At 52.9% G+C, this 20,478-nt stretch overlaps 1 protein-coding gene across 2 annotated transcripts in view; it reads left to right on the forward strand.

Moving 5' to 3' along the window:
* ABCD1 (ATP binding cassette subfamily D member 1) overlaps positions 1 to 10,837 on the forward strand; it is a 19,897-nt gene extending 9,060 nt beyond the window's left edge. Inside the window, exons 3-10 of one of the 2 annotated variants that reach the window (XM_025371752.1) lie at positions 2,375 to 2,517; positions 2,608 to 2,776; positions 3,258 to 3,352; positions 6,174 to 6,319; positions 6,655 to 6,800; positions 9,085 to 9,169; positions 9,311 to 9,436; positions 9,579 to 10,837. In XM_025371752.1, the coding sequence (XP_025227537.1) occupies positions 2,375 to 2,517; positions 2,608 to 2,776; positions 3,258 to 3,352; positions 6,174 to 6,319; positions 6,655 to 6,800; positions 9,085 to 9,169; positions 9,311 to 9,436; positions 9,579 to 9,825 (1,157 nt within the window). In that variant the 3' untranslated portion in view covers positions 9,826 to 10,837. The remainder of the gene's footprint in view (positions 1 to 2,374; positions 2,518 to 2,607; positions 2,777 to 3,257; positions 3,353 to 6,173; positions 6,320 to 6,654; positions 6,801 to 9,084; positions 9,170 to 9,310; positions 9,437 to 9,578) is intronic. The other variant, XM_025371753.1, reaches the window with a different exon arrangement.
* The last annotated feature ends 9,641 nt before the right edge of the window (positions 10,838 to 20,478 follow it).

Consider the following 20,478-nt stretch of genomic DNA (forward strand, 5'->3'; position numbering starts at 1 on the left):
AAAAAAAACCCCTCAAAAAAAAAAAAAAAAAAAAAAAAAAAAAAAAAAAAAAAAAAAAAAAGCACGGTGGGAAGGAAGGTCCAAGGCCTTCAACCTTTAGGATTAATGTCCCCACCCTGCCAGCCCAGTCTAGTTCCCTGGTTTCCCAGGCCAGGCCCCTTTCCACCCTGCATGGCCCCGAGCTGACTCTACGTTTCATGTCCTCCCCCAGCCCCCAGCCAATGATCCCTGAGGCTTACCCCTCAGGATCACACACACCCCTGGATAGAGTCCTCAGGTCCTTCACAGGACCTTCCCACCACCTCAGCCACACCCCAATACCCTCAGAGGCAGCCTTCACCCTTGCTCCCCACCTCTGCTCCTGTGGGGACTCTAAGGATCAAGAAACTGAGAGGGCCATTGACGAGGGTCAAGGGTGCTGCCACGGGGCCCTAGAGTGTGACAGAAAAGCAAGTTAAGACAGGAGCAGCTCCTGGGAGAAACAGACACCAAACAATATGGCTGCTGGCCCAGAGGTCAAAAACCATGGTGTAGAGGTCAGGAAGTGGGACATTAGGCTGGGCGCGGTGGCTCACGCCTGTAATCTCAGCATCTTGGGAGGCCAAGGCGAGCGAATCACCTGAGGTCAGGAGTTTGAGACCAGCCTGGCCAACATGGTGAGACCCCGTCTCTACTAAAAATACAAAAAAATTAGCTGGGCTTGGTGGCAGGCGCCTGTAATCCCAGCTACTTGGGAGGCTGAGGCATAAGAGTCACTTGAACCTGGGAGGCAGAGGTTGCAGTGAGCCAAGATCACACCACTGCACTCCAGCCTGGGCAACAGAGCAGGACTCTGTCTCAAAAAAAAAGAAAAGAAAGAAAGAAAAAAAAAGAAAGTTGGTGTTTCAAAGCCAAACAGCCCTGGGCGTTGGATGACAAAGTTCAGATATTCCCCAGGAGGGGCGACATCAGTGGTGCAGGACAGAGGGCAGGTGGAAGGAGTTGGTTGTACCCAGAAACAAAGTGAGATGCCTGCTGGTGCATTTTAAAAATCAATGTTATTGAGATGTAATTAACATACCATACAATTCATCCTTTTCCATGTACAATTTAAATTCATTCACAGAGTTGTGCAGCCATCACCACTAACTCCAGAATGTTTTATTTTTATTTTATCCCCCAAAGAAACCCCAGACCCATAAACAGTCACTCCTCATTCCCTCTCTCCAGCCCCTGGCACCCACTCATCTGCTTCCTGTCTCTGTGGATTTGCCTATCTGGACATGTCCTAGAAATGGAATCATGTGCTCTGTGGCCTTTTGTGACTACCTTCCTTCACTGAGCATCATGGTTTCAAGATTCGTCCATGTCATAAGATGAATCAGTCCTTCATTCCTTTTCATAGCTGAATAATATTCCATTGTGTACATAGACCACAATTTCTTTATCCATTCATCCATGGATGGACATTTTGGGTTTCTTCCTGTTTTGGCTATTGTGAATAACACTGCTGTGAACATCCATGGACAAGTCTCTATGTGCACAGATATTTTCGTTTCTCCTAGGTGTATAGCTAGGAGTGGAATTGCCAGGTCACACAGTAACTGGACAGTTCACTTTTTGAGGAGCTGCGAGACCGTTTTCCACAGTGGCTGCCCCATTTTACCTTTCCGCCAGCAGTGTTGGAGGGTTCCACCGTTTCATCCTGGCTAGCACTGGTTGTCATCTCCTTTGTGTTCTAGCCACCTAGTGGGTGGGAGGTGGTATCTCTTGGTGGTTTTGATTTGCATTTCCCTGATGACTAATGACGCTGAGCCACTTTTGATGTGCTGAGTGGCCATTTGTATGTCTTCTTTGGAGAAATGTCTGTTTGCGTCCTTTGCCCATGTGTGATCAGGTTAGCTCTGTCGTTGAGTTGTAAAAGCTCTTTGTATATTCTGGATACTGCACCCTCATCAGATGTGTGCTTCACCAGTCTAGAGTTTTCTCCCAGCCTGTAGGTTGTCTTTTTCACTGTCTCCATGTTGTCCTTTGGTGCACAAAAGTGTTGAGTTGGATGAGGTGTAGTTGATGTGTTTTTCTCTTGTTGCTCATGCTTTTGGTGTCCTAGTGAAGGAACTGTTGCCATATCCAAGGTCGTGAAGCTTTATCCCATTTTCTTCTAAGAGTTTCATAGTTTGGGCTACTCTACACATCACCCTATGATGTGCTCTGGGTTGGTTTGTATGTATGGTGTGAGGAGTCCCTCTCTTGCACATGGAGAGAAAGAGGGAGAGATCTGGTTGCCTTGGCACCATCTGCAGAAGAGCCTGGCCTTTCTCTCCAGCGGCTCATTTTTAACTTTCCACTGTCTGCCCCTCCCCGCCCCGCCACCCACCCCTCTGGGGCTTTGCAGATGCAGAGGCCGTGAAGAAGGCAGCCTTGGAAAAGAAGGAGGAGGAGCTGGTGAGCGAGCGCACAGAAGCCTTCACTATTGCCCGCAACCTCCTGACAGCGGCTGCAGATGCCATTGAGCGGATCATGTCGTCATACAAGGAGGTACCTCTGGCCCAGCCCGACCCTTGCCATCCTTGCCATGCTCCTCTCCCTGCAACTGGCAAGGGCTGAGCCAGGGTCACCCTCCCTCAGGTGACGGAGCTTGCTGGCTACACAGCCCGGGTGCACGAGATGTTCCAGGTGTTTGAAGATGTTCAGCGCTGTCACTTCAAGAGGCCCAGGGAGCTGGAGGATGCTCAGGCGGGGTCTGGGACCATTGGCCGGTCTGGTGTCCGCGTGGAGGGCCCCCTGAAGATCCGAGGTAAGGCTGTCCCCTCCCTATGAGTGACCCCGCCCCTGCTGCTACTGCAGATGCTGACCTGCTGCCCCAGCTCCTCCCATTCCTGCTCCCTCACTCAGGGACCTCTGTGCGCTTCTGGCCCATCCCAGTCCACCCAGGACGGGAGGGCTGCCCAGCAGGGTCTTTGAGGACTTCGGCCTGGTCGAGCTGGGCCCCTGGAGGGTTTCCTGGGGAGAGAAAGTTCCAGTCAGTGTGTCAGCCGCTGGCTGCCATGGGAGGCAGGTGCTGCAGAAGTGGGTGGCGGCCCAGGGCACCGTACTAGACACTGAGGGAAGAGTTCAGCTTGTTGGAAAACCTGGCTGTGTTCCCTAGGGGCCCTGGACCACAGGCTACTGGTGGGGAACCAGCTGGCATGCTGCCAGGGGCACGCAGACCCCCCAGAATGCAGAGGGGTTGCCGCCACTCCTTCCCCTCCCCACCCCCCGCCGTACTCTCTCTGCAGGCCAGGTGGTGGATGTGGAGCAGGGGATCATCTGCGAGAACATCCCCATCATCACGCCCTCAGGAGAGGTGGTGGTGGCCAGCCTCAACATCAGGGTAGGTCCAGCGGGGAGGGCGCCAGCCACGCACATATGCAAGCCTCAGCCCTTGGTTCCCGCCTGTCTGTGCTGGCAACAGCCATTGTCCCTAGATCTACGTGGCAGGTGGGCCAAGGTCAAGGTGAGAGACCAACGTGTCTCTGACTGTTCATCCTGGGGCAACAGAGGCTAATAAGAGAGACCAGTGATACCAGGATTGGCCAAGGTTCACCCTGGCGTTCCTGGCCCTATCATCTGATGCCAGCTCCCCATACTCCTAAGAAAGCCAAGACCCGGGCGGGGGGCTCTGCTTCAAACCTTGCCACTCGACCTCCCTGGGAAGGCCACAGATTACCTGTGTCCCCAGCCAGGGGTTTAGATGGGGCTGGGGAGCAATGGAGTGAGGGGGAGACTGGGGTGGAGGGACAGGTAGAGAAGTGACAAGGAATCACTCATTCATTCATTCATTTAACCAATATGCCCTGAACTCTGAGCTGGGCACCAGAAACCTGAGGTAAATCAGGAGCCCTGCACTCAGGGAGTCCTCACCGTGGAGGGGCACTAAAGTGTTACAAAGGTCTCCAGGTGGACAGCTGTTCAAGGGACAGTGGGGATCACAAGAAGAGTGGTCAAAGTCCCTCGGGGTGGTGGGGGTGGGATGAAGCCTTGCCCAGGAGTCGCTGCGAGCAAGTGGGCAGGCAGCTGACGGTAGAGGCCGTGGGCCTGAGGGGCAGCTCACACAGGACAAAGCAGACAGGAGGGGCATGCCAGGGAGGAGGGGCGTGCCAGGGAGGAGGGGCGTGCCGGGGAGGAGGGGCGTGCCAGGGAGGAGGGGCCAGCATAGGTGGTTACCCCTCACCGCTGGCAGTGGCCACTCCTAGGATATCGGGGGAGCTGATCACCAGTGAGTCTGAGGAGGGTGGTTTCCAGGCTGGCCCCGGGCAGCACAAGCAGGCAGGGGCAGCAGGCAAGCTCACAGGGCCCCTGCACACCGGGCCACAGCTGCTCAGGGAGCCAGGTGTGCAAGATGGGGCAAGGCCCAGGCCCGGCCCCTCAGGAGGGGACAGTCAGGTGGCTGCATTAGCATCCTGTGGCTGTGGTCACAAAGTGTTACAAACTTTGAGTGGCTTTCCCAGCAGAGATGGCCTCTCTCCCAGCTGGGGAACGGCAGTCCGAGAGGAAGGCGCAGGCGGGGCGGACTCTTGCCGAGTACCGAGAAGGCGCCTCCGCTCGGGGCCTCTGTCCCAGCTTCTGCTCTGCTGACCATCTGCGGGCTTCCTTGGCTTCTGCCACGGCAGGTTGGCCTCAGCCTCTGTCTCCACACAGCACTCTCCCTCTGGGTGTGTCCGTGTCTCCGTCTGCCCTGCCATGACATGGGTCACATTGCATTAGGGCCCACCCTTCTGCAGAATGACCTCATCCAAACCTAATTCGTCACGTCCGCAACGACCCTGTTTCCAAATCAGCTCACACTCCAAGGTAGTGGGGATTAGGGTTCCCACATAGGAATTTCAGAAGACACAGTTCCGTCCATGACACTGCCTGAGGTAAGCTAAAGACTACGCCCTCAAGTCTTCCCAGGAGCCCTGTGTAGCATTGTTGTTACCATGGACTTCACTGACTCCAGGCCCCCGGCCTCCTCCCTGCACACAGCCCTCCCCCCAGCCTGGCTGGCATTTTCCCGAAGTAGACGTTTCCTAGCTCCAGTGAGGACCATGGAATCAGTGAATTGAGGAGCCTGGGGTCCATGATGCAGAGCCAGGGGCCACTGTGGCATCTCTGGGTCATTCTGGCACCTGGGAAGGCAGTGGGTCTGTACTGTCAGTCTAGAGCCATATAGAAAGTACCTTTTGGGCCGGGTGTGGTGGTTCATGCCTGTCATCCCAGCACTTTGGGAGGCCGAGGTGGGCAGATCGCTTCAGCCCAGGAGTTCAAGACCAGCCTGGGCAACATGGCAAACACCGTCTCTACAAAAATTTTTAAAAATACAAAAATAAGCCAAGTGTGGTGGCCGTGCCTCTAGTTCTAGCTACTTGAAAAGCTAAAGTGAGAGGATCTCTTGAGCCCAGTAGGTTGAGCCTGCAGTGAGCCATGATCCCACCACAAGGCCCTGTCTCAAAAAGAAAAGAAAGAAACTGCCTTTTGTCCCCAGTGACTCAGGAGGCCAAGGTGAGAGAATTGCTTGAGTCCAAGAGTTTGAGACCAGCCTGTGCAACATAGCAAGACCCCGTCTCTAAAAAAACATTTAAAACTTAGCCAGGCATGGTGGCGTGCATCTGTAGGCCCAGCTACTCAGGAGGCTGAGGTGGGAGGATGACTTGAGCCAAGGAGTTGGAGACAGCAGTGAGCTGTGGTCACACCACTGCACTCCAGCCTGGGCGACACTGAGATCTCGTCTCTTGAAAACAAAGTGCCTTTCAGGGTAGTTCCTTAAAGGGGGCTGAGAGTTGACCCTGCACTTGGATTCCTGGTGAAGTGGAAGTTGGATGGGACTGAGGATGGCACTGGCTGTGTTGAAACACACCTACTCGTTCAGCTGTGGCAGAATAGGCCCTTCCTCTTGTGCTGGACCCACGTTCTCTGGGCATGTCAGGGCCTGAGGACAGGGCCAGGTCTTGTCCATTCCTATGTCCTGGGCCAGGCATTTAGCGAGAGCTAAATTTAACTAGGGCCATGGATGCTGGATCCCATCCCCCAGGCCCTGCTGTCCTTTATCAACAGATCAAGAATGGCCCGCCTGCTGGCCTCGGGCATTGGGAGCCTCTCAAGGCTGGGCAGGAGGCCATAGGGTACGGGAAGGAGCCTGCGCGCTCTGGCGTCAGTGGCTGTTGCCCCTGCAGGTGGAGGAAGGCATGCATCTGCTCATCACGGGCCCCAACGGCTGCGGCAAGAGCTCCCTGTTCCGGATCCTGGGTGGGCTCTGGCCCACGTACGGCGGTGTGCTCTACAAGCCCCCACCCCAGCGCATGTTCTACATCCCACAGAGGTGAGGAAGCCCGTGCGTCTCTCCTGCACCTCTTCCTGCCTGTGCGCTCACGCATGGCTTCCTGCAGAGGCCCAGGAAGTGGTGAAGAGTCAGCACCTCAGGAGAGGACACCGAGGCACTGTCCCCAGAGCCAGAGACAGGCTATGGTTCCTGCTCCCTCCAAACCCGCCCAATCCACTGCCCTGTTTTGGATCTGTGTGGGGTGTGTGCACGGGCGGCGACGTGAGCGTGTGGGTGCGTGTGAGCGTGGCTGTGGACGCTGCCTGGGAGGCGCAGAGTATCTTGGGAGAGGCAGGGCCAGCCCTTCCCTCTATGGACACCCAGCTTTCCCACAGGCCCTATATGTCTGTGGGCTCCCTGCGTGACCAGGTGATCTACCCGGACTCAGTGGAGGACATGCGAAGGAAGGGCTACTCAGAGCAGGACCTGGAAGCCATCCTGGACATCGTGCATCTGCAGCACATCCTGCAGCGGGAGGGAGGTAGGAGGCCTGGGGCTGGCAGCCGCCTTTTGTCCCACTGTGGCCTCTCCCTTGGCCTCCAGGGAGTGAAGATTATCTCAACATCCAGGAGTCTAAAGTGCCAGGTGCCACAGGGGCGGGACAGAGGGTGCTGCCTCTAAGGCCTGCCTACCAGGGAGGACCAGCACCACACAGATGGCCCCAGGTGGCATGGGTGCTCTAGAGAAGGGGGCACCTAACAGGGTTGTGCACCTCATTGGGGGACCCAGGATACCCTCTCCCAGAGAAAAGAGGTCTGAGCTGAGCCCTGCAGAATGCTGAGCGGTTACCCTGTCGGGGAGCCAGGGACAGCAGGGCGGAGTGCGGCCCACAGGCTTGGTGGCGCGAGAGGCTAGCTCACAGAGTCCCCTCCGGACCAGACGGGAGCCTAGGCTTTCCCTGAGCAGGATCAGACGCTCTTGGAAGGACCATGGGGCGGTGGGCAGGGGCAGGCACATGTGTGCAGTGATGGCTACTGTCCGGAGGTTTGTGCAGACGCTTGGAGGGGGCTGGGGCCAGCAGAGTCGGGTGGATTCTGAGATGAGTTCATGGAAAAGGAGGCCAGACTAAGCTGTTGTCTTGTCCTGGGCTTATCAAGGAATGCTGCTTGTTCACAGTGTCCATCGTGCTGGGAGAGCAGAGGAGGAGAGGGGGTGCAGCTGCAGGGTCATGGTAGGAGTGTTTAGTTCTCTCTTTGAATTCTGATCCTCTGGGTTCAGCTTCCAGCCCCCAGTGCTGGGTGCAAGATTGCCCTGGGCAAGGGCCTCGCCTTGCTGGGGCTCCCCTTCACGGTTCAAGGGCACAGGCACCAAGCCCTGCCTTGGTGGCAACATGAGAAGAAGTGGCTCCTGCAGGAAATGGCTGGGGTGTTGTCACCTGCCTGTGGAGGAAGCGGGGACACAGGTGGCGATGGCAGTGGAGCAGCCCCTGGCGCGGCCCTGCTTCTTGCTCGTGCTGCCCTCAGCCTGGGAGCAGTGGCCCCTCCCGCCTCTGTGGCAGCCTGAATGCCTAGGGCCTGTGGCCGGCCAGCATGAGCCGTGAGGATGGAGTTGAGCTGCGAGGAACAGAACCGGCCTCCCTGCAGTAGTGGCTAAGATCGTTTGTGAGTTTATTCTGCTGAGCTGTTAGGTCCCAAGACAGCCAGGCCACGGTTGCCGGGGCTGGCCCTGCTCTGTGAAGGTCCCAGGGCTCTAGGCTTTTCTACCAGGTCACTCTGCTGTGTGTGGCCTCCATTTCCAAAGTCACCTCATGATACAGGGGGGCTGCTGCAGCCCTCACATCATGTCCCAGGCTGTAGGATGGAGGAAGTAGAAGGGAAGGGGCAAAAGGTATGTGCCTTCTATCTTTTAAGGAAGGTTCCAGAAGCCACCATATTGAATACTTACAGTTACATCTCATTGGCCACAGCTTAGTCTCATGCTCACACCTCACCACAAGGCCACCTGGGAAGCGTAATCTCTATTCTGGGTGGCCATACACCCTGTCGCCACTTCCAGTCCTGGGCCGCAGGGGAAGGCAGCATGCCCGAGAATACAGGAGGGGCCACTTCTGCCGCAGTGCCCCGGCCCAGTGGAGCAGCCAACTCACCTGCTTGTTCAAGCAGCCCACTCGAGCCTTGCCAAAGTGCTGGCACAGGGCAGTGACAGGAGGCCCAACCCCTGTGGGTGGTGACAAGCCCCTGGTCTGGGGAGAGCACTGTGGCAGCTCTGGGGCTCTGTGCCAGGGAATTGTGTGGGTGCCCTGGGGCTGCCATAAACCGCAGGGGTGGGTCGTCTCCTGCATCCAGCAGCCTGAGATCCAGGTGCCAGCAGGGTGGACTCCTTCTGGGTGTCGTGACAGAAGGATGTGTTCCAGGCCTCTGTCCTTGGCTCGCAGATAGCCCACTTCTCCCTGTATATCTTCACTTCATGTTCCCTCTATGCACGTCCTCTGCCCGCATGCCCCCTTTTTATGAGGACATAGTCATATTGAATTAGGGTCTACTCTGATGACCTCATCTTAGTGTGATCACCTCCATGAAGGCCCTGTCTCCAAATAAGGTCACACTGAAGTGCTGGGGCTGGGACTCCACCATATCTCTTCTAGGAGAAGGCATGATTCCAGTCCCCACTCCTCCATGATTAATGCCTGGCAGACGGACAAGGACACAGAGGCACAGTGGCCCTGTCATCACAGCCAGCTCATTCCCACAGCTCCCCCAGCTCCCCGGCCGGCCCCCAGGGCTGGGTGCTGGTGGAACTGAGCCAAGACCCTTGCCCCCGCCCAGGTTGGGAGGCTATGTGTGACTGGAAGGACGTCCTGTCGGGTGGCGAGAAGCAAAGAATCGGCATGGCCCGCATGTTCTACCACAGGTGAGCACTCTGGGCTCCCTGGGGTCCCCTGGAAGGGGAAGTAGCAGCCATGGGGAGGCCTGGGCTCAGTGGAGCCTGAGCTGGGCTGAGGTACTGGGCCCTGGAGGGTGCACAGACTCTCCTCTCGGCCCGGACCCCCAGGCCCAAGTACGCCCTCCTGGATGAATGCACCAGTGCCGTGAGCATCGATGTGGAAGGCAAGATCTTCCAGGCAGCCAAGGACGCGGGCATCGCCCTGCTCTCCATCACCCACCGGCCCTCCCTGTGGTAGGTGCCCTCTCTCCCTGTCTGGGGTCGGTGGGAGTGGCAGCCTGAGGGGAGGACGTGGCCTGGTGAGCCCAGCAGCAGCAGGCGGCTCTCATCAGCAGCCCTCGTGCCATGCCCCTGACCCTGTCCCTCTCCTGGCCAGGAAGTACCACACACACTTGCTACAGTTTGACGGGGAGGGTGGCTGGAAGTTCGAGAAGCTGGACTCGGCTGCTCGCCTGAGCCTGACAGAGGAGAAGCAGCGGCTGGAGCAGCAGCTGGCAGGCATTCCCAAGATGCAGCGGCGCCTCCAAGAGCTCTGCCAGATCCTGGGCGAGGCCATGGCCCCAGCACAGGTGCCTGCACCTAGCCCACAAGACCCTGGTGGCCTCCAGGGTGCCTCCACCTGACTCGGCCTTCCCCGGCCCCTGCCCCGCCCCCAAGCTCAGATCATATGAAGGAGACAGCAGCACCCACCTGCGCATGCACCCTGCCCCTGCATGTCTGGCCCCTCCTAGAACACCCTTCCCGCCCTTGGGAAAGTAGATGTGGAGGGTGACGCCCTGCATAACCCCCACCCTGACCCTCCCACTCCCTGGGGGGGCTGTTCCACAGTGACTGGGCCCTGTCCAGGGTAGTGAGTCTTCTACTTTGCTCCGCGGAGGAAGCTGGGGCACGGGGGCCCAGTGCTGGCCACAGCAGCGCAGCCGAGCCCCAGGAGCCACTCAGGCCACAGCCCCTGGTGCTGCAGGTGGCCTCCCTCCGGAGACTCGAGTCCCCATGATTCCCTCCTCGTCAGTCTCTCAAAGACCCCATGATCCATCCCCTGAGGGTGGCCAGCCAAGGCTTCTGTCCCATGGGATGCCATAAAAGCCACCCAGTGGGACCCATGGTCACACAGAGCCCCTCACCTGCATCCTCTCCCCCACGAGAGCCCTGAAGAGCCCACGGGAGAGGGACGCACAGCACTGCCTGCCGAGCGAGAATGTAGCCGCAGCCCCCTCGGCCCCTCACCTCTTCTTTCTACAGCCTAATTTATTGGATTCCCTATTCGTAGCCATCTCCATGGCCAATGTGACTACCCTGCCAGCAGCGGGGGTGGCCCAGCCTCTGAGTCCCATGGGGCCCTGGCTCCCACCGGTGCCAAACCCAGCCCCTGTGGCCGTCACCCCGCCAGCCTACACTGCCAGCCGCCACCGGGGCACACGGGCCTCTGCTTGCCAGCCGGGAGTGCGGACACCATGTTCCCAGCTCAGTGCCAAAGAGGGGTCACCAGGGGGAGCTGTCTATAGAGCCAGCGCCTGCCCAAGAGACCCCACCGCCACCGTGTGCCTTTCCCAGGCCCTCAGCCCTCGGGCCGGGCGCCACCCCCAGTCCCCCCAGTAAAAGCCTCCATTGGCAAATGCAGTCCTTCCTCCCTGCCTCGGAGTCTGGTGGTGTCTGCTGCGGGTCTCAGGGAGAGATGGAGGAGAGGGAGTGGGTTGCCTGTGGGGGAAAGAGTGAGTTTGGGAAAGGAGTGGGCCTGACCCCCAAGCCCTTCTGCGGGGGAAAGTCACCAGAAGACACGGTCCAGCATGTCCTCCGCCAAGCCTCACACCAATGCTCTTAGGGTTCCCATGACGGTGGCAGGGCAGAACCTGCAACAACATTGCACAGAAATACTGGCTGAGCCCAAATAGGACTAGGGGAGGGAATCATGCTGGTCCCTGTGGGAGGAGCACGAAGGCAAGAGAAGGGATGTCTAAGCTGCCACACAGGGTGCTGCTGGCTCTTCTAGGGAGAAGGGGCCATTTGTGCAGGGACCTGGGGGGAACCAGGAGCACAGCACAGGGTGTTCGTGCTGCATGCAGGGTAAGGGAGGGCTGCGGCCGGCGGGCCTTGGAGGCCACACTACAGAGGCAGGACTTAGCCCAGAGGCCACCAAGGCGCTGTCAGCAACAGGGAAGCAGTGTTGAGTTCTGCAGGCTGCATGTGAGGGTGGCTGGTGGGAATGGGGTGCAGCAGCCCACCTGGCCTCAGAGGCACTAGAACTGAGAACAGCTGTACGGCCATACCTTTATGCATGGATGGCCATAGCCTCCCAAAGGTGGGGCAGCCTGAGTGCTCGTCAACAGACAAATGGACAAACAGCCTGTCCATAAGGCGCAGTGCCATTCCGCCATAACATGACCGATAGACCTCGAAGAGTTCATGCTGGGTGAAAGAAGCCAGACACAAACGTCCAGAATAGGCTCATCGGGACAGAAAGCAGACAAGTGGGTGTCGGCTGGGGCAGGGGAAGGAAAATGGGGCGGGGGTCCTTTTAAAAATATATATATATATATTGTATGTATTTTTTTTTTTTTTTTTTTTTTTTTTTAGAGACGGATGGTTGCTTTTTTTTCCCGGCTGGAGTGCAGTGGCCGGATCTCAGCTCACTGCAAGCTCCTCCTCTCGGGTTCACGCCATTCTCCTGCCTCAGCCTCCCGAGTAGCTGGGACTACAGGCACCCGCCACTTCGCCCGGCTAGTTTTTTGTATTTTTTAGTAGAGACGGGGTTTCACCGTATTAGCCAGGATGGTCTCGATCTCCTGACCTCATGATCCGCCCGTCTCGGCCTCCCAAAGTGCTGGGATTACAGGCTTGAGCCACCGCGCCCGGCCTATTTTTTATTTTTTAATGAGACAGGATCTCACCCTGTCACCCAGGCTGGAGTGCAGTGGTGCAGTCATAACTCACTGCAGCCTTGATCTCCCCGGCTCAAGCAATTCTCCTGCCCCAGCCTCCTGAGTAGCTGGAACTACAGGCGTGTGCCACCATACCCTGCTAATTTTGTGATTTCTTTTGTAGGCAGGATCTCACTATGTTGCCCAGGCTGGTCTCAAACTGCTGAGCTCAAGCGATCGTCCTGCCTGAGCCTCCCACAGTGCTGGATTATAGGCATGAGCCACCCCACCCAGCCTCAGATTTCTTTTTATTGTGAAGAAAATGTTCTGGAACTATAGAGCATACTAAATGCCACTGAATTGTGCACTTTAAAGGGATTGATTGTGTATTTTGTGAATATCACCTCAAAAGCAGATAGATGGTAGATGATTGATGGATAAATTGATACATAGATATATACATGTATAGACATGATTGATATAGATGATTGATAGATGATGGATGATTGATGGGTGATAAGTGATAGATAAAAGATAATACATGATAGATACATGGATAGATAGATGAATAGAGAGAGAGAGAGATGATTTAAAATTTTTTTAGAGATGAGATCTCACTATGTTGCCCAGTCTGGACTCGATGTGCTAGCATCAAGTAGTCCTCCTGCCTCAGCCTCCTGAGTTGCTGGGACTACAGCCACATGCCACTGTGCCTGGTGATAGATAAATGATTGAAAGATAGACATGATAGAGGCATAAATGATAGACAGATGGAGACACATGATAACAGGTAGATAGGAAGATACATGGGATAGATCAATGATTGATTATATAGATAAATGATATAGATTGATAGATTATTCATTATAGACTGATAGGTGGATAGTTGATTGATAGATGATCGATTGATTGGTTGATTGATTGATGGAGAGAGAGAAGAAAGCATAGCCATTGCAGCCACCCAGACAAGACATGCTGAGGCCTGAAGTTCCAGAAGTTTCGAGCAGTTGGAAGAACTTGACAGGCATGGGGGCAGCTTCTTCAGGGAGTGGAGGGGGCAGCAAGGTGCCACTGGGTTCTGGTTTGGAAGGTTAGGTGAGTGACAGCACCCTTGGTGGACAGAGGCAGCTCCAAAGGAGGGGCAGACCTGGGGAGCAGGTGCAGCCTGAGGGGATGGTGCACAGGCAGTTGGTTCAGAGCTTGGTGCTCCTCAGTGGGACGTGGGTCAGCAGGGAGGCCAGTGGTCGTTGAAGTTTGGATGGAGACAGCCTGGCTGAGGGGAGGGGCATGCTTGGCATCTCATTTAGGGGACAGGAGGTAGACTGTTTACCTGCATTTTGAGATTAGGATTTATTCCTGATCCCAGGAAGTGGCCGATTCAGAGGGCTGGAAGTTGTTCCTCTATTTCTTCTGACGATTGCGTAAGTCGCCCATGCTTGATCATAAACCCCTTTTGTTTATTTTTGACACATAGCTGGAATGGCTCTAATTGCTACAGATAGAAGGAGACACATCTGGCAAAGACCATGCAAAAGGAAGCTAGTGGAGAGAAGCTCATATCGTACAAACTAGGCTCCAGGGCAAAATCATTATTAGGATTAAAAGAGGTTGCAGCATACTGATGAGTATTCATTCCAAAGCATTCACTGGCGGGGGAGGGGTGGGGGAAAATAATAAATACATAAATAAGTAAATTATTTTAAAAGAAGTATTAGCGGCTAGGCGTGGTTGCTCACACCTGTAATCCCAGCATTTTGGGAGGCCAAGGCGGGCAGATCACCTGAGGTCAGGAGATCAAGACCAGCCTGACCAACATGGTGACACCCCATCTCTACTGCAGTACAAAATTAGCCAGGCGTGGTGGCTCATACCTGTAGTCCCAGCTACTTGGGAGGCTGAGGCAGAACTGCTTGAACCTGGGAGGAGAAGGTTGCCATGAGCCAAGATCACGCCATTGCACTCCAGCCTGGGTGACAGGAAAAAAAATAAGCATTAGCCATTCTGATCTTGTGTGCCTGCATAATGATAGAGCCTCAAATGACTACAAAACAAGAAAAGGAAAAATTAATTTAAAAAAAGCACATTCTCCCTGCAGGAAATTATACCACCTCTCACTGGAACTGCTGGTCTAAGCAGACTCAATTAGTAAGAATGTAGAAAAATTGGGCCAGGCATAGCGTCTCATGCTTGTAATCCCAACACTTTGGGAGGCGAAGGCAGGCAGATTACTTGAGGTCAGGAGTTCGAGACCAGCTTGGCCAACATGCTGAAACTAAAATTAAAAATATAAAAATGAGCCAGATGTGGTGGCTCGTGCCTGTAATCCCAGCTACTCAGGTGGCTAAGGCAGGAGAATCACTTGAACTTGAGGTTTCAGTGAGCTGAGATCGTGCTCCTGCACTCCAGCCTGGGCAACAGAGTGAGACTCTGTCAAAAAAAAAAGAATATGGAGGCCGGGCGCGGTGGCTCAAGCCTGTAATCCCAGCACTTTGGGAGGCCGAGACGGGCGGATCACGAGGTCAGGAGATCGAGACCATCCTGGCTAACACGGTGAAACCCCGTCTCTACTAAAAAAAAATACAAAAAAAAAACTAGCCAGGCGAGGTGGCGGGCGCCTGTAGTCCCAGCTACTCGGGAGGCTGAGGCAGGAGAATGGCGTAAACCCGAGAGGCGGAGCTTGCAGTGAGCTGAGATCCGGCCACTGCACTCCAGCCTGGGCGACAGAGCGAGACTCCGTCTCAAAAAAAAAAAAAAAAAAGAATATGGAAAAGTTGAACAAGCTTAATTTAGTGGACACCCAAAAACTACAGACCACACATTGTTTTTAAGTTCACCTTGGACATTTACTAACACTCACCATGTCCTAGGCTGCAAAACAAGACTCGGCAAATAGCAAAAGAACTCACATCACACCAGCCATGTTCTTGATGCAATAGAATAAAGGCATAAATTGGCAACCAAACTAAAACTAAGGGCTCCCCTATGTTTGGAAATTTAAAGATACACTACTGGCCAGACATGGTGCCTCACACCTATAATCCCAGAATTTCGGGAGGCCAAGGCAGGAGGATCGCTTGAGCCCAGGAGTTCAAGACCAGCCTAGGCAACATAGTGAGACCCCCCCATCTCTATAAAAATAAATTAAATTATTTTTTAAATTAAAAAAATTAAAACTAATGCACTGGTCTGAGAAGAATTATAATGAACATCTAAAAGCATTTAGAACTGAACAATGAAAACTATGTACAAAAGCTTAAGCCATGTAACCCAAGCAGTACTATGAGGAAATTTAAAAAAAAGAAAAGAAAAAAAAGAAAAGAAAAAACGTGTGACCAGGCGCGGTGGCTCACGCCTCTAATCCCAGCACCTTGGGAGGCCAAGGTGAGTGGATCACTTGAGGTCAGGAATTCGAGACCATCCTGGTCAACATGATAAAACCCCGTCTCTACTAAAAATACAAAAATTAGCTGGGCGTAGTGGCAGGCACCTGTAATCCCAGCTACCTGGGAGGCTGAGGCAGGAGAATCACTTGAAACTGGAAGGCAGAGGTTGCACTGAGCCAAGATCCTGCTGCTGCACTCCAGCCTGGGCGACAAGAGCAAAACTCCATCTCAAAAAAAAAAAAAGTAAAAAATAGAAATAATATTATGAACTACAGAGTGATCTCCCTCCAGGCACCACTGGGAGCTGAAACACCAGGGGCACCTGGGGGCGAAAGACATGAGTGGGAACAACTTCAGCCCTTGCTTCTCCTCCAAACGCCACTAAAAGGAATGCAAAGGGATTGCAGATGTAAAAGGGAAGAGTTCACAGCAGAGAGTGAGAGGAGTGCCTGCCAGGAACATCACAGAAGCTGGAAAACAAGTTGGGGAGTGATAACTGATTCAAGGGATCAGAGTGAACTTGGAAAAAAGTGATGGGAAGCACCAAGGGCACGTGCCCACAGAGGAAAGGCCACGTGAGGCCACCACCCAGAAGAGAGGCCTTGGAAGAAGCCCACCCTGCTGGCACCATGATCCTGGGCTTCCAGCCTGCAGGACTGTCAGACCATTACAGTGTTGGACCGACACTGTAAAGAAAGAAGTAGTGATAGCAGGCATGGTTGTCTCGCTCCAGTTCTAAAAGGGGGAAGGATGCCAGGTGCGATGGTCTCCACAAGGCCCTTCCATGTTTCTCTGTGGCACCTGCAGTGCCTGGATGTCAGCACTGGGAGAAACCACCTCCAGATTCATCTGTAAAATCCAAGCATCAGTGAGCTCAACTCTCCCGCTTTCTCAGCTCTCTGTTTCCATTGGATTTGGTTGAACTGGGCCAGGGCCAGCATCAGAGGCAAACCCAAAGCTGCTCTCTGCGGACTGACTTCTTCTCCCTTCTCTTACGTGTTTGCCATGTCCGCTAGCCTGTGAGCTTCAGGAGACAAAGGAGCATGTTTCTCCTTCCTGACACCCCCAAAACTTGCACAGCACATGCTATAAAACGCATGAGGGCTCTTTGCATTACAATTTTGAAAAAGAATCATGAACTATGATTTAGCGTCTCTTCCCATCAAACCCCAGGCCCATACAGCAATTGCCTCTACCTGTGACGCACACCTCCTACCTGTCCTCCCCCGAACCTGGCATCCCTGTCCTGCAGACCAGACACAAAACTCACTGCCATCCCTCTTCAACCTGGCTTCCTTTCCGACTTCCCTTCAGGTGCCCCAGGCAGAACCGTGGGGATCATCTGACCCTCTGTCTCTGTCATCCTTCCCTATTCCACTAGCCTGTGTCCTATTGACTCAGTCCCCAAAGTCCCTCTCGCTCCCTACCGGATCCTCAGTGTCTGGTAGCACAGTGCCTGGCGTAGAGCTACATAGCAACCACTAGGTGAATACAAGAATGATGTGATTGAGGGTGTCTGCAGTCTCATATGCTACCCATGCTCGGTGACGCAGTGAATCATCATCTGTTTGGAACAGTCTAAGTCTCCAGCCAGAAAGGAGGGAGAAAGCACCATGTGACCCTGCATGTCTCTTGCCAGTGCTCTGATTTGACGTTCTAGAAGAGTAGTCTTTATACCGGGGCACATGCTCCCCTGAGGATTATGAAGCCTGTCCAGGAGGGGCTCGGCATGGATGGTCCCAAGGAGCCAATGTCCCACCTCAGCTTGCACAGGGGCTCTAACCTGACGGTGCCCAGTGCCTTTCCCAGGAACCTGACCCCAGTTGACAAGAGCAGGGTGTTGCACCATGATATGCCGTGGGGTCAAAGGCTACCAGGCACCAGGAAGAGAAGTCATTTGAAATACTGCCTCCTTTCACCAACCTGACATCTCCACCTCTGCATTTCAGGAAAAGAAACCCTGTCTCTACTAAAAATACAAAAATTAGCCAGGTGTGGTGGCGTGCACCTGTAATCCCAGCTACTCGGAAAGCTGAGGCAGGAGAATCGCTTGAATCCGGGAGGCAGAGGTTGCAGTGAGCTGAGATTGTGCCATTGCACTCCAGCCTGGGTGATAGAGTGAGACTCCATCTCAAAAAAAAAAAAGGTGGCTCACGCCTGTAATCCCAGCACTTTGGGAGGCCGAGGCGGGCGGATCATGAGGTCAGGAGATCAAGACCATCCTGGCTAACACGGTGAAACCCCGTCTCTACTAAAAATTAAAAAAATTAGCCGGGCATGGTGGTGGGCACCTGTAGTCCCAGCTACTTGGGAGGCTGAGGCAGGAGAATGGCGTGAACCCGGGAGGCGGAGCTCGCAGTGAGCCGAGATTGCGCCACTGCACTCTAGCCTGGGCGACTGAGTGAGACTCCGCCTCAAAAAAAAAAAAAAAAAAAAAGATATTTTACTGTGGCTTTAATTTGCATCTCCACAGAAAGAAGTAGTGGGAGGCAGCCAGTGGTAGAGGTGGTTTGCACAAGAATCAGAGGCACCAAATAACTCAGAAACAATGTGTGTGTGTGTGTGTATGTGTTGGGGAGTGCAGAACAAGAAGATTGATTGAAAGTCTCTATAAGAAGCTACTGTCCTTGCACTGGTTATGCAGATTAAAAAAGAAAAAAGAAAACAAAGAAGCTGTTGGGTGCCCACATCTCTGCCCCACTTTGTACAGAAGACTGGAGTCTCACTCTATCTTTTTGAGCAGCTGGGATTACAGGTGCACGCCACCACACCTGGCTAATTTTTGTATTTTTAGTAGAGACAGGGTTTCATCATGTTGGTCAGGTCTCAAACTCCTGACCTCAGGTGATCCAAAGTGCTGGGATTACAGGCATGAGCCACCACGTCTGGCCCACAGTGAAGTATCTTTTTGCATCCACTGATTGGCAGAAATGTAAAGTCTGACAATACCAAGTGTTGGCAGTACTACAGAGCAGCAGGAACTCACACTTCCCTGGGGCAGGCAAACTGGGACAACCGCTTTGGAAAACAATGAGCATTATTTAGTATAGTTGAAGATGTGTGCATTTAGAACCTAACAATTTCACTCCTACACACCAGATTGCATGTACAAAATCGCTCACAGCAGCATTGTTTATAATGCTTAAAATAATGTTTAAATGTTTTTTAATAGGCAAAAGCCAGAAGCAACCCAAGTGTCCATTAGCAGAAGAATAGATGAAAGATCTATGTTAGAGTCATACAATGAAACAGTCCCAGTGTCCCAATAGAAATGTCCCGGAGTCAGACCATAGAGGTCTAAAAAAATAAAAAATAAAAAAATGAATAAACTACAGTTGTGTGCATCAACTTGGATGTCTATCACAAATGTCATGTGGAGTAAAAACAGCAGGTTATAGAAAAATATATCCAGTACGATTCCATTTATAAGGAAGTTAAAAAAATAATAATGCTGCAGGACTTGAACAACACTCTAGACCAGGGGTCCCCAACCTCAGGCCACTGACCAGTACTGGTCTGTGGCCCATTAGGAACTGGGCTGCAGAGCAGGAGGTGACTAGTGGGCAAGTGAGCATTCCCACCTAAGCTCCATCTCCTGGCAGATCAGCAGCGGCATGAGATTCTCATAGTAGCATGAGCCGTATCATGAACTGAGAATGTGAGGGATCAAAGTTGTGCCTGATGATCTGAGGTGGAACAGTTTCATCCTGAAACCATACCCCCCAACCCTTCATCCATGGAAAAATTGTCTTCCATGAAACTGGTCCTTGGTGCCAAAAAGATTGGGGACCACTGCTCTAGAGCAAATGGACCTAGCAGAAATACACAGAACATTCCATCCAGCAGCAGCAGAATTCACTTTCTTCTCAGCTGCGCATGGGGCAGTCTCCAGGATAGACCATATGTTAGGCCACAAAACAAGTCTTAACAAATTCAAGAAGATCAAATCACATTAAGCATCTTTCCCAACCACAAAAGAGAAATCACTAACAGAAAGCAAACTAACAGAAAACTAACAGAAAACTCACAGATATGTGGAAATACACAACACCCTCCTGAACAACCGATGGGTCAAAGAAGAAATCAAAAGGGAAACCAAAAAAAAAATATCTTGAGACAAATGAACGTGGAAACACAACATACAAAATGCAGTGTGCAGCAAAGCAATTCGAAGAGGGAAGTTTAGAGTCTTAAATGCCTCCATTAAGAAATAAGAAAGAAGCTGGGCATAGTGGCTCACACCTATAATCCCAGCACTTTGGAAGGCCAAGGTTGGTGGGTCACTTGAGGCCAGAAGTTCAAGACCAGCCTGAGCAACATGGTGAAAACCCGTCTCTACTAAAAATACAAAAATTAGTGGGCGTGGTGGCACATGCCTGTAGTCCCAGCTCCTTGGGAGGCTGAGGCACAAGAGTCACTGGAAAAAAAAAAAGAAAAGAAAAGAAAATAGAAGTAAGAAAGATTTCAAACAACCTAACTTTACACATCAAGGAACTAGAAAAGGAAGAACAAAATAAGCCCAAAGTCAGCAGAAAGAAGGAAATAACAAAGATCAAAGCAGAAATACATGAAATAGAGACTAGAAAAATAACAGAGGCCGGGCGCAGTGGCTCAAGCCTGTAATCCCAGCACTTTGGGAGGCCGAGACGGGGGGATCACAAGGTCAGGAGATCGAGACCATCCTGGCTAACACGGTGAAACCCCGTCTCTACTAAAAAAAATACAAAAAACTAGCCGGGCGAGGTGGCCGGCGCCTGTAGTCCCAGCTACTCCGGAGGCTGAGGCAGGAGAATGGCGTAAACCCGGGAGGCGGAGCTTGCAGTGAGCTGAGATCCAGCCACTGCACTCCAGCCTGGGTGACAGAGCGAGACTCCGTCTCAAAAAAATAAATAAATAAATAAATAAATAACAGAAAAGATCAATGAAACTAAGAGTTGGGATTTTTTTTCTTTTTTTTTTTTTTTTTTTTTTTTTTTTTTTTTTTTTTTTTTTTTTTTTTTTTTTTTTTTTTTTTTTTTTTTTTTTTTTTTTTTTT

The sequence above is a fragment of the Theropithecus gelada genome, chromosome X (assembly GCF_003255815.1).
Source record: "Theropithecus gelada isolate Dixy chromosome X, Tgel_1.0, whole genome shotgun sequence".
Classification (NCBI taxonomy): domain Eukaryota; kingdom Metazoa; phylum Chordata; class Mammalia; order Primates; family Cercopithecidae; genus Theropithecus; species Theropithecus gelada.